The following is a 13,810-nucleotide window of genomic DNA, read 5'->3' as shown; positions in this document are numbered from 1 at the left end:
TAACATGTAAACAAATGATGGTTCCGGTTTGCTGCGGAAGTCGCACCCATAAATCACACAAAGGGAATTTGTAAAGGTGAAGATAAATGTTTTAGACCCACAGGAAGCTAAATAATTAAATGTTGCAGTGTTTTTAAGTCTCGTAAGTTTTTTTCGTATTTCTCTATGTGATATACAGTCATACATTGGGATTGGATGAGTTGGATGATTATATAGTAAATGACTTGGTTAATTTGGTTAAAGTTTATTTATTCAATTTGCATAAGACAAACCTGTTAGATTTATTTGTTTAATCTGTTTTTTTAATTACATTATTGACCAAGTTGTAAAATGCACGGATGTTTACACCAGTTGTGAAAAGTATATTGGTCCTGTTTAGAAGCCTCAGAATATTTTGAACTTTGTCCTTATATTAAGAAAAAAAACAACCTATTTTTTAAAAATATATATTTTTACGATCCTTTATTAATTGAAATTTATTTTTCTTGTATTTACAGCTTTTCTCTTGTGCGAGACTTGGCGATTTGGAAGTTTTCCACTGCTGCCTGCTGCGATTCTCACCTCTGCATCACCACATCATCTCAGACCTCTTTATCCTACAGACACATATTTTATCTACATATTCAGACAAGTTCTTTTGCACATAGTAACATTCAGTTACACACACGCACACACACACACACACACACACATTTAAATAACCGCCTTTCCCCCCCCAGGTGTCTTCTTTTTTTCTACTGTGGTCTTACAGGATGCCCCGTAGGGGACGGCGCTCCGAGGCGGCCAAGGTGAGATGGAGGAAGCTGGAGAGTGTGCCGGTCGTCGCCAAGGTATATCAATTACAAATTGCAGTAATTGTTTTTGTCTAACAGTAGTTTTTACTATACTTTGGACTTTAAGCATGATTATAATCATTTCTGTGTTTATAGCCTGGGACACCACCGCTCGCACCCAGTGCTTGGAACCCGACTAGGTCTCCGCCGACGAAGGTAAGGCTGTCATTTTATATTTTAGTAACTTATTGTTGGATGATAACAGTCATTTGGTTTACTCATTTTATTTATGTCTTTAGACGTCCCGACTGCTGGAGGGTGGCCTGCCCTACCAGGTATGTTCATGACAAGTTCAGTTTCTTTTATGTAGAATAGCCCAATCCAGTTATGTTTGTACTTAATCTAAACATTTTTTAAATAATTCTTTTGCAGATGTCGCCCGTGGTTCGTCAGGACGAGGAGCCCCGTGGGCAGTCGACTTCTCCGGAGTCGCGTATGTATATCAGATCTTTGTTGTTTTCTTGTTAAATTTTCAAAGCCATTAAATCCTAATCTTGATAAATGCACATCTCTAAACAGGCCGTGGGGCAGGCGTCGCCATCGCGTGGAGACGTGGCCAGCTTCCCGGGTGACCAGACGGAGCTGCAAGTTGGTTCTGCCTACTGCCGAGGCTCTGGAGAAGAAGGTACTTTTTTTATCGATTTCATACACAAATCTTGGTTTGAATGATAAAACTCTATAAGCAAAACCTTAATGTTTGTTTTATTTTTCAGTTTGCTCTTTTGGTTGGTGATTCCCATCTGCGTGCTATTGTGGATGGGTATTCTACCATGCCAAAGGGCGACTTCTCCTTAGGGATGCTTGCATCTCCCGGAGCTTCTGCGGAAGAGTTGCGGCTTGAGGTGCTGGATGCAGTTCTGCCTCGGCCCCCCGAGGTGATCTGTCTTCTGGCCCCAAGTAACAACTTGACCGCCAGCAGGACCTTCGTGGAGGCCGGAGGCGTTTGGACGCTTTGTTGCGCACTCTGCAACCTCTCTGCTAATGTAAGTATAATATCCACTGCATTTATCCATAATCAAATATATCAGAAAACCTGGCATATGTTAATTTGTTCATTTATTTGTCTCAATTTTTACAGGTGGTGGTGTGGACTTTCCCCACGCCTTGGCGTGAAGGAAAGTGTGCAACAGCTGCTGAGGCAGGAGTTTCAACGTGTGGCTGCTCAGAGAGGTAAGTGACATAGACAATTTGTGTTTAGAGTAAAACTTCAGCAAATTAATGTTTTATAGTTTTCAGGGTTCAGATGTATGAAAAAATTTATTTTTCCTTTTGTATTTATTTTTCTTAAATTACGACATTGTTAGTGTGATTGACATTAAGAATGAAATTTTTTTTTTCTGTCTAGGTGTTCGGTACTTGCCTGTCACTGAACACTTCCCGTTGAGCAGCCTAGCCTTGTGGAGCAGGGACGGCGTAAGTTGAATTAATTTTTAGAATTGTATTTTAAAAATGTTACTTAGGCGTACTGTATTTTATAAAATGTGTTTATATCTTCAGGTTCATTTGAGCGATCGTCCTGGGATGGAGGTCCTTTCTCAGTTGCTTGAGGCGGCGGTCTCTTCGCAACTTGAGTTAAGTGCACCGAAATCTCCAGCTCCTGTGATGTTGGCTCCTCCCCCTCCTGGGACGGCATCCCCCCCCGCGGTGAGACGTCCCCTGCCCCGGCTGGTTGTGGTTGGCGAGGTGGCTGCTCCGCGTCGTTCGGACCCCTTCGCCTGGACTGTGGTTGGTGGTCGTAAGGTACTGGATACATGCTTAGTTGATTTAAGCAAAATCTTGCATGTTTAATTCTTTAAGAATCCATGAATGTGTATATTTGACTTTTTAACATGTCTGTTTTGTGTCTGCCTACCTGAGTGTCCATTTCAACTTTTCCTCAAAGTACAGATCATAAACTACATAGCAGTTTTTTTATTGTGTTGAGGGCAAGTAAAACTTTTCAGAAGATCATGTAAATGTCAAAAACCACCTATTTTGAGAATGTGAAAGGGAATTAGTTTTCAAACATAAAATATAAAATGCAACATGACATCCTTTTGTTATTTGAAATCTCATCTTCAAACAATAAGTATGGGCTCTATTTTGTTGCTAAGAAATGGGGGAAACTTGTGCAAGTAATGGTGAAAAGAGCAACTGTGACAAGAGGGACCAGAATAATGGCAAAAACAGTGAGATGGTGATATTGATTGGTGTCACACACACTTCATAATTTATATGTAGTTTGTAGAATCTAATATACTTTATTGATGTCGAAGGGGAAATTGCTTATTTGCTGAAAAGGTGGATCATCCAAGGTGTAAATATTAGTTAATACAAATGAAACCATAAGCAATATAAAATTTATGAAAATGTATAATAACTGTGATGTTGTAAGTAGTTTAAAAATGTGACAAAATATAAAATAGACAAAATAACAAGCGCACACTTATGTTAATCTATAAATGAGTCCAGGAAAAACTTGGAGTAAAGACACTCACAGTCTGGTCATTGTATATGAAAAATTGTGTAACTAATAAATGTGCAGCAGGCAGGTTTGCTATTTTTTTAACTTTAAGTCAAAGAGGGAAACTTGGAGCCATATTGTGAGGCACAGTGAAGATTAAAATGATGATGGCAGTTTTATTAGAAATGTAAATAATCTGAGGCATAAAGGGTAAAATGAGGTAATGGTAGGGTCAGAGGCAGGTACTCAGAGGTCCAAGCAGAGGAATGGCGGCGCTGTACAGCTGTAAGGAGTTGATCACCAGGGGTAGAGGAAGAGCTACTCCCCCACCAGCTAGTAAGCAGCTTCCAGCCATGGTAAACTCCAGGAGTTAAGGTAGAAACGCTTTGTGAGTTTCACAGTGAAAAAATAAACATTTTCCAACTTGAAATTTTTTGTAACTCCTGTATGTATAGTAACAGTTTATCCAAAAGAGAAAAAAGTGACAATTTAGGTTGTGCTGGAGGAAATACCACACAAAACACTAAGATAATTTCTTTTGAGGAAATGCAAAGGTAAAATTAAAGTTAGTTAAAAATGACAAAATATATATATATATATATATCTGGCTTCCACTGAATATAATTTTTCATTGTTTACAGTCGCCTCGCGGGGGCCAGGGTGGTGATGGCTATCCACAGGCCACTGGGAGGATGGTTGACCAACAGGTATGATTTTCTTTACCTCAAAGCAAAACATGTTGTGTCCTCGGTGTACAAATGAATCTATTTTAAGCTATTTTTTTGATTTTACAGGGAGACCTGCTGGATTCTTCCATCCCCCCGAATCCTGTGTGGTTCAGCCCAACGTTGCTGGAGGAGATGGACCGGATCGTTCCTGCGTCTGGCCTTGACGCTCCGTTACCTACACGTTCTCCGACGAGGAAGAAGGTATTTTATTTTATAAAAAAAAAATAAATAAATCATTTGAATTTGATGTCCCACAATTTGTTTTAACAATTGTGTAATTTCTTCTATTTTTTTTATCAGAAGACGAGTCCGAGGCGTCGTCCAATTTCCGATCCCTCCAAGCTGAATCCGGTGGAGCGGCAGGTGTGACACTGTTTCATAAAATATATCACAGTCTTTAAGATAATAAAATATATATTTTCAGTTTGCACCAAGTTGATAGCTTCTGTTGATTTATAGATGGAGGGAGCGCCGAGAGAGACCACCACGCCAGCTCGTCGCCAGGCACGGAGTCCGGTCCCCCCGATGGACGTCGAGGCCCCTGCCGAGTCCTCTTCTGTGCCACAGGAGGACCATGTCCGGGATGGGAGCTGCCAGGTAACTCCTTCCTACCATCTCAGTCACAACAAATAGGTGGAAGAGGGCAATGTGTTGTGGAGAAAGTTGACATACGTGGTTCTGTGTATGACGAAGATGTCAAAGATTGTCACGCACAAAAGCTACAAATGACTGCAAAGTGATTAAAAAATGTGTTTTCCGGTTTTTAACTTTGTGGGTGTGCTGCTTTATTATTTGTGCCTTTTTTATTTTTATTAAATTGAATATAATTTCAAAATTTTAGTTTTTGTCAGACTGGCTAAAAAAAGTGAGCTAATATTGTTAACAGATTAATTTCTGAAGTACAGAAAGATAAATTTTAGATGCACAAATATGAACATATGTATTTATATTGAAAACTGATCCAATACTGTTGTAATAATAGTATTTACCATTATGTTTATCAAAATTGTATTTCAATTAATTTATTTATCACCTGAATAATTGATTACTCAATTACAAAATACTTGTGTACAACTGGCCTAATTGGTGGTAGATAGTCATCAGGTGAACATTTGTATAAATACTGACTTTTTTTCTTTTAATGTTAAAGGCTTCTGCGCTGGAACCCGGGATCAGCGGTCCACCTGTCCTGTCGGTAAGTGCCTCACATTCTCAAGCCGACAAAAGGTATGCTGCATTTTCTCGCAATCACCAGTGCACATGCATGGCACTCACATTTTTAGCTTACCACAATGAGGGGTTGCAGTTTGACACAGTGTTGCTTGACAGAGTGATTGAAAAAGGAGACCAACTTTATGTCGGCGTTAAACAGCAACTGATCAGTGATGGAACGTTTCGTGATGATCACTTGACATTTGAAGAGATGCCTGACCATGTGTTGACTGACAGGAACATCTATGCAGTACACACAACTGGTTTAAGGGTAGGTCATGTTTTTGCTGGTAGCGGGAGCCCTCAAGGATCTCGACAATTGGGTTTGCCTCTTGCCCTGCAACTGGAATGTCTGTCGGAAAATGTCACTCATGCTTTTCTTTTGGTGACTCCAGAGTGCATTGCAGTTTTCAGGGACAGAAGCGGTCGGTTTGGAGTTTTTGATTCCCACTCAAGAAATTCAGCAGGCCTGCCCCACTCCAGTGGAACTGCAATAATGATGACTTTCTGCAAACTGTCTGACATGGTCAACCATCTGCTGAAGCTCTTTCGAAACCGCGGCCCCAATGCCACCTATGAGTTTGTGCCAGTAGGTTTTGTCAGGGACAATGACGACCATCCTGAGGATTTGGCCTTTCAGAACATTTCACCTGAAGCCACAAAAGTAAGTCCAACTGTTTTCAAACCCAAGAGCACCTCTGAAGAGGAAATGCCTCCTTGGCTTAGGAAAGTTGCAAATGTATTAGAGGAAATGTCTCCAACCATTCCAAATGTGTCAAAAGTTCCAAAAATCAATAGAAGAAAAATTAAGAACAGGGTCCAAACTCAACAGGGACAGAATATGCTAAATAAAATGAAACAAAGTTCATCTGAAAAAGAAAGATATCTGAAATCTCCAACATTTAGGACCAAAAAGTTACTGGCCTTAAAAGAAAAATACATTCTTGATCAAGCACAAAAGAAGGATCAGTTAAATAATAGATATCGAACAGACGCATCTTTCCGGGAGAGACGAATAAATTACATTAAATACAGATTCAACTTTGTCCACAGCTTCAGAGCCAGTCATAAAGCCCACATGGCTGAATATATAAGGAAACGGTTCAGAGATGATCCTGCCTTTAGAAGCAGACATAAATTATACTTCAGGAATCGATTCAGAGATGATCTGGCTTTTAGAAGCAGACAAAAATCGTACATTAGAAATCGATTCAGAGATGATCCGGACTTTAGAAGAAGACAAAAATATTACATTAAGAATCGATTCAAAGACGATCCGGCCTTTAGAAACAGACAAAAATTGTACAACAGGAATCGATACAGAAACAATACAGTCTTCAGAAGCCAACACAAAAAAAGCATGCTTAAATATATGAAGGAGAAGTATCATAGTGAGCCTGGTTATCGAGTCAAACATAATATAAAATGTGCTGCCAACAGAAGAGGCAGACTATCAAGACGAGCACTTTCCAAACATTTAACACTAGAGCATGCTTTGCGAATCAGAAGAAAGTACAAACGAAACGTAAGCTTCCACCTTGAAACTCAACGCCCTCTCATGAGTGACAAAATGAAAGCTGCAATACAAAACTTTCATAAAAACATTCAAAACGGACCCACATATGTTTGTACCGTGTGTCACAGAGCTCTTTTCCCCAATCAAGTAAAGCACTGTAAACGAGATAAATATACCAAGAATATGCGTGTAGTAGCTGATTGTCTAACAGGTATGTATGTTCATGTGTGTGGATCTGCATGCTCTACCCCATGTTCTGTACCCGAAGAGAGGATGGGGGAGTGGATCTGCTACACATGTGACAGCCATCTAACTAGAGGAAAGATGCCATCGATTGCTGCTGCCAATAACCTTCACCTGGCTTCGGTTCCCACAGAGCTTGCGGAATTGAATGTACTTGAAAGGCAATTAATTGCAAAGATTTTACCTTTTGCAAAAATTGTTTCCTTGCCAAAAGGACAGCAAAGGGCAATACATGGAGCTGTTGTTTGTGTTCCTTCTGACATGGAAACAGTTGTAAATAGTCTTCCGAGGCCCCGTGAGGAAGCCCAGCTTTTACAGGTGAAGCTTAAGAGGAAAACCAAGTACAAAGGGTACCAATACTTTTACACGGTCAACATGAAAAATGTCTTAGCTGCACTGAGACAGCTTAAAGAGAGTCATCCAGATTACAAAGACATTAGTATAAATGAAAGTGCAACATTTGAGGGTTTCCAAGATGACCAGCCAGTTGAGGACTCTGATCTACAGGCAGAGGAGGCTGAAATGGATGCAGCAACAGACCAGCAGCCTGACCACATAGGGGCAGAGCATCAGGCACTTCGCCCTGGTCTGATCTTGGACACCTGCATGCAGCCTCCTGACATAGCACAGGAAGTATTGTCGTATGGAGAAGGGATTTTCAGCATTGCGCCGGCTCAGGGGAACAAGCCCATCTCCTTCTTCAGTGTTCCAAGACTTGAAGCCAAGGCATACCCTGTGCATTTCCCAACTGGGATAAATACATTAGATGAATCCCGCCGTGTTGCACTTTCACCGAGTATGTATTTCAATGTACGGCTTTTCTCAATAGATACTCGGTTTGCCAAAGACCAGAGTTACCTTTTCTTTGCTCAGTTTGTGACAGAAACTCATATTGCCAATGATAGTATGTCCATTCAGACAAGAAAAGGTAAACCAAGCACCAAAGATGGGAAAAATATTTCCAGCAAAATGCTCCAGAACAAAGAGGAGTTGGAAAAACTGATCCAAAATAAAGAGGCCACCCGTTTCATGCAACCCTTGAGAGGAACTCCTGCTTATTGGGAGAAAGGATTACGGGATTTGCACGCCATGGTGAGGCAACTTGGAAAGCCCACTTTCTTTTGCACATTCTCCGCTGCTGAAATGAGATGGCCAGAAGTCATTGAGGCCATCAAAGGTCAACATGGGGAGCAGGTAAGTTTTTCTGAGCTTGACTGGAATGCAAAGTGTGACATTCTTAGAAGTAACCCTGTCACCGTCATGCGCATGTTTGAAAAGAGAGTGGATGCACTTTTCAGAGACCTCATTCTTTCCCCTGCGCAGCCCATTGGACCAGTTGAGGATTACTTTTATCGCGTGGAATTTCAGGCAAGGGGTTCACCCCATATCCATGCTGTGATATGGATAAAGGATGCACCTGAAATGGAAGACCCCTCATTTTGCGGTGAAGTCATAAAGTTCATCGATCGTTATATATCCTGTCAGTTGCCTGATGAAATCAGAGATCCAGAGCTTCACAAAATTGTATCAGAGGTTCAAATGCACAGCAAAAACCACTCAAAATCATGCAAAAAAGGTAATGTTGAATGCCGATTTGGATTCCCCAAACTACCAATGGACCGCACCAGAATCACGGTCCCAGTAATTGACTTTGATTTTGAAAATGATGACGAAAAACCAAAGCAAAGTAAGCAAAAAGGTAGGAGAAAGTCCAGAAAATCTAGATCACCATTTGTCTCAAACCTACAAAGAGAGGCAAAGAGAAAACTGAAACCAATTAGGGATTTACTGAAAGATGACAAATCATCTTTCAGGGATTTGTCAGAGTTACTCCAGGCTTGTAACATGACCAAAGTAGAGTACAATGGCCATGTTGATGCTCTCACTTCTGGAATGGTGGTAATGATGAAACGCGATCCTAAAGATAGCTGGGTTAACGCGTACAACCCTGATCTCCTCCGTGCATGGAACGCCAACATGGACATTCAGTATGTGCTTGATGAGTACAGCTGCATTGAGTACATGATGTCCTACATAGCCAAGCCAGAGCATGAAATGGCACAGTTCCTCAAGTCTGTTGTAGATGATTTAAAGACGGCCAATGTTAGCCAACGCGATGAGATGAAAAAGATCATGCAGGCTTATTCAAAACAGAGAGAGGTCAGTGCTCAAGAATCCGTTGCGCGCACTTGTAGCCTACCTCTCAAAAAGTCCTCACGCAGCGTTCTTTTTCTTCAAACAGATGAAGACGGTGTAAAAATGAGCCTGCCGATGAGTAAACTCATGAACCTGTCCCCAGATGAGGAAAATGTGTGGATGACAGGATTGCCGGAAAAATATCTCAACAGACCAGAAACGTTAGAATTCGAACACATGTGCCTGGCAGAATTTGCGTCAGAATACCGGGTTCTATATGGCAGACAAATTGAAGGGCCAAACGCAATTCCCCTCCTTAATGATGCAGGATACATCCAGAAAAGAACTATGGGCAAACCTGCAGTTATTAGATTTACTCGTTTCTCTGAGAAAAAAACCCCCGAAAAGTTTTACAGGCGGCTTCTGAAGTTGTATTTTCCTCATAGACGAGATGAGGACCTTAAAAATGAGGAACACACAACGTACGAAGCTTTTTACAACAACGGGTTCCGTGGTAGATATCGGGCTAAACATTATGTGGATTTCAATCGCAAAAGGTATGAAGGGCAAGGTAAAAAAATTGACAAAATTATGGAAGAACTAAAAAAGCAGGGACCGGTTCGAAATGCGTGGAACACTTTTGCACCCGAGGTTGAGGTAGACCGTTTAGAATGCGCTGCTGAACGACCACCATTGCAAGAAGATGAAGAGCAAGACCCTATTCCAGATTATGAAATTGATGTCAGCACTGTAGACATGCCGAAAATTGAAGCTCCTAAATTGAGCCCTGATTTCATCAGACAAATGTACAGGAGTTTAAATGAGACTCAAGCGTCCGTGTTTTATGCCATTCGCGATTGGTGTTTGAAGCGCGTCTGGGGTGACGACCCAGAACCGTTCTTTTATTTCTTGACGGGAGGAGCTGGTTGTGGTAAATCTCATGTCATCAAATGTGTTTACCAGGAGGCAACCAAGCTCTTGCGACAGCTTCCTAGACTTCTTGAAATTGGTGACATGTCCAAGCCTACCGTGCTCCTCACAGCTTTTACTGGCACCGCAGCATACAACATATCGGGGAAGACTTTACATTCTATCTTGAAACTACCCAAAAGTTTAAAACCACCATACAAGGGTCTTGGAAATTCATTAGATGACGTGAGGGCAGTTCTTTCTAATGTCGAAATCTTAATCATCGATGAAATCTCCATGGTCTCCAAAGACCTGCTTGCATATGTTGACTGGAGATTTCAACAAATCAAGGGGAACAACAGGTTCATGGGTGGGGTCTCTGTTTTGGCTGTGGGGGACTTCTTCCAACTTCCACCTCTTGGAGCTAAACCTCTTTGTGTCACCGAGGATGGCATGCTTGATATCTGGAATGAGAATTTCCAGATGATCACCTTAACGGAAATCATGCGGCAGAAAGACGACCGAGCGTTTGCAGAGCTACTGAACCGAGTTAGAGTTAAAGGTAAAGCGGATTTGCTTTGTGAGGATGACAGGACTCTTTTGATCCAAGCTGTTACTGACCCCGAAGAATGTCCAATGGATGTCCTACACATTTTTGCAACAAACAAACAGGTGGACACCCATAATGCAGCAGTTGTGGCATCTTTAGGTGCAGTAACAGTTGATATTGAGGCAGAGGACTACAAAAGAGTTACAAAGACAGGAAACATGATTTACTTGGGCTGTTGTATAGCGGGCAACAAAGCGAGACTTGTGTAACAACATACAGGCTGGTTTGGGTTTTAGGGTAATGATTATAAGAAACTTGGATGTAGAGGATGGTCTTGTGAATGGAACGTTTGGCACCATTTCTGATATTGTCACTAGTACCAAAGATGGAAAGACTAGTGTAAAATTAATTGGACTCAAATTGGACAACCCCCTTGCTGGACATACAAAAAAAATTCAGGGTAAACCAGGCGGCTTTGTTTACATTGAGAGATTTGAGGAACAGAGTAGTGTAAAGGGGTGTAATGCGACGGCAATTTCAATCAGGTTAGCCTTTGGTTGTACGGCACACAAGGTTCAAGGGATGACCATGAAGTCTGCGGTCATTTCCTTGAAAGCGTATTTTTGAACCTGGAATGGCATATGTCGCCCTCAGTCGCACAACTTCCCTGGAAGGACTTAAAATCATTGATTTCGATGAAAGTAAGATCTACGCTGACGAAAACATCAGAGCAGCTATGGAATCAATGAGACCAGCATCGTTTTTGCACACCAGACCGCTCTTGCATTTTCAGTCTGGTCATCAGGTGCAACATTAACAATTGTCCACCACAATGTCGAAGGTCTTGTCTGTCACTCTGAGGACATGAAACAACATCATGAACTCATGTTGGCAGATGTCTTATGCCTAACGGAGACTCATTTGTTTGGATCTTCTGTTCCAGCTTCTTGCCAAATAGAGGGCTATTCTTTCTTTTCACGGAACAGACATGTCTCCTACTCGAACAGAGTCGACATTGCTACCAAAGAGGGAGGGAGTAGCGACTTACTGCGGAGTCTTCTCCAACCGCAGGAACGTAGATTCTTTAACCAGGTTACCGATCTTGAATTTATCGTCAAAGTGGACACCCCAATCAAAACCCTCATCGCGACAGTTTACAGGCCTCCAAGTTATGATCTTAGAACATTTTAAGAAATCTGACAAACCTCTTGGATGGCCTGAATTCAATGGATATTCAGCCCATTGTCGTGTTAGGAGACTTCAATGAGGACCTTATTCCTCCAGGGAAAAAAGCCATCAGTGAGTTGTTTAGAGCCAAAGGCTTTATGCAACTCATCTCTCATCCAACCACAGAAAAACGTACTCTTCTTGACCACTTGTACATCTCCAATCCAGAATACTGTGTCCAGTCGGGTGTCTTGCAGGCTTACTACAGCTACCACAACCCCATATACTGTGTGTTGGCTTTAGTATAAGCTGCATCTACAGTGACTTGCAAAAATAGTCATGTTCCTTGAAATTTTCCATATTTCATCACATTACAACCACAAATGTGGAAATACAGTGAGAGAAGTATATAATATACACTGTTGATTTTTCCAGGTATATACTAAGTAATACACACTTTTCAGTTTATTTGCAAAAAATCATTCAATCATGTATATTTTTAAGCCTCCCTAGTAGAGTTTATTCTGGGATCCTGAAAAAGATGGTCCGTAAGGCCCTGGAGAATGCATAGGAGTTCATCCAAACAATCTACATGTGTTTTATGTACTCGCAGAAGGCATTTGACAGTCTCCCTCTGGGAACCTTGCAGGGGGGGGAGGGTGGCGGGTTCTCTGGGAGTATGGTGTCCAAGGTCTTTTGATGTGGGCTGTAAGGTTTCTGTGTGATTGGTGCTAGAGTCCAGTCTGCATTGCTAGCAGTAAGTTGGACTCTTTTCTGCTGAGAGTTGGACTCCGCCAAGGAAACGAGCCCGACTCTGCTGGCAATGCACACCAGACTCTAACATCGGTCATAAAGGGACCTAACAGCCCCTATGACAGGGCCTGATACCCCATACTCGTGGAGAACCCCAGCATGGTTCCCAGAGGGACACAGTCAAATTCCTTTCCAAGTCCACAAAACACATGTAGAGAGGTTGGGTGAACTCCCACGAACCCTCCAGGATTCTGCTGAGGTTATAGAGCTGGTCCAGTGTTTTATGACCATGGTGAAAATCACACTGCTCTTCTTGAGTCCTACTTTTGACTATTTGACAGACCCTCCTCTCCAGGACCCCCAAATAGACCTTGCCAGGGAGGCATTACTCCCCACAAATATATTTGTGGTTGTAATGTGACAATATGGAACAGTTCAAGGGGTATGATTACTTTGTAAGCACTGTACATCTTAATCCCGAATTCATGACAGGAAATTCTTGTTGGAGAAAATGTTAACATCTCATGTCATTCTTAATATCACTTTATCTAACTGCGGTCTCTTTCATACATGCAGCAATCAGAAAGCAGTGTGGATTATCTTTCTTTATCATTGTTACAGAGGGTTTGATATGTATTTAATCATTGTACACATTTGTGAATCATGGTGTAGCTTGTGGATTTTGTTGTAGGCATAAAAATATTTTTGTACAGTTTGTGAATCATTGAATCATACTTATTTAGCTCCGTAGAAAGGAGAATTTATAATCAGGTTTTGTATGTAAACATGAAGGTTTGAGCTTTGAGAATACGAAAGTGGCTGATCTTGAAACACTTATCGGTTCTCTGTAAGAGTAGTTGCTGGAAATATTGGACCAGGAAGCAGCAGATAAAACAATCAGTTACCACACGTATATTCTGTTCATTTTTAAATCAAAATTAATTCAAATAGATCTTCAATATGGCCCAGAGCATTTTCCTTATTTTTCTAATCCGGTTACAGTAACTGTTACCCTTCAAATTAATCTAATTTTTTGCGAAACTCGTTCTTTATTTTATATCATTCAATTAAAGCTCTCCTTGTTTTATCTCTCCCCAATCAACACTGTAGTTTTTACTGCTGCAGCCCCCTAGTGGTTACTTCACTACAAGGACAAAAGTTCAACTCACTTTTGTCCTATTTGACTCCCTCCACATAGTCAGAATTTGTTCTGTTTTGGTGGAATTAACCCTTTTTCTTCCAGTTTGAGTCTGTTTTTGCAGGTTATTTTGCAGGTTGTTCCACACAGAAGCTATCCTAGGAGGCTGCCAAGAAGAGAGA

The 13,810-nt window shown here is 41.3% G+C and overlaps 1 protein-coding gene across 1 annotated transcript; it reads left to right on the top strand.

Moving 5' to 3' along the window:
* The first annotated feature begins 339 nt into the window (after positions 1-339).
* On the top strand, positions 340-9,232 carry LOC122827645. Its single transcript, XM_044110542.1, has 16 exons — positions 340-830; positions 930-989; positions 1,073-1,108; positions 1,206-1,270; positions 1,353-1,458; positions 1,547-1,830; positions 1,924-2,003; positions 2,179-2,246; positions 2,331-2,573; positions 3,918-3,983; positions 4,071-4,205; positions 4,305-4,367; positions 4,464-4,601; positions 5,155-6,280; positions 8,900-9,135; positions 9,218-9,232. The coding sequence occupies exons 1-16, from the start codon at positions 753-755 to the stop codon at positions 9,230-9,232; spliced, it is 2,799 nt and encodes a 932-aa protein (XP_043966477.1). The 5' UTR covers positions 340-752.
* Positions 9,233-13,810: the final 4,578 nt, after the last annotated feature.

This window comes from Gambusia affinis, unplaced genomic scaffold (assembly GCF_019740435.1).
Source record: "Gambusia affinis unplaced genomic scaffold, SWU_Gaff_1.0 Scaffold3, whole genome shotgun sequence".
NCBI lineage: Eukaryota > Metazoa > Chordata > Actinopteri > Cyprinodontiformes > Poeciliidae > Gambusia > Gambusia affinis.
Note: the sequence above shows the minus strand (reverse complement) of the source record. Positions and strands in the feature narration are given on the sequence as shown.

What these genes read in the sequence shown, in the direction of transcription:
- LOC122827645 (XM_044110542.1), top strand. Translation starts at nt 753, where the DNA reads ATGCCCCGTAGGGGACGGCGCTCCGAGGCGGCCAAGGTGAGATGGAGG. An exon ending in GTTCTCCGACGAGGAAGAAG is followed by an intron (nt 4,206 to 4,304) that starts GTATTTTATTTT and finishes TTTTTTTATCAG; the next exon opens with AAGACGAGTCCGAGGCGTCG. An exon ending in TGTCCACAGCTTCAGAGCCA is followed by an intron (nt 6,281 to 8,899) that starts GTCATAAAGCCC and finishes GCGATCCTAAAG; the next exon opens with ATAGCTGGGTTAACGCGTAC.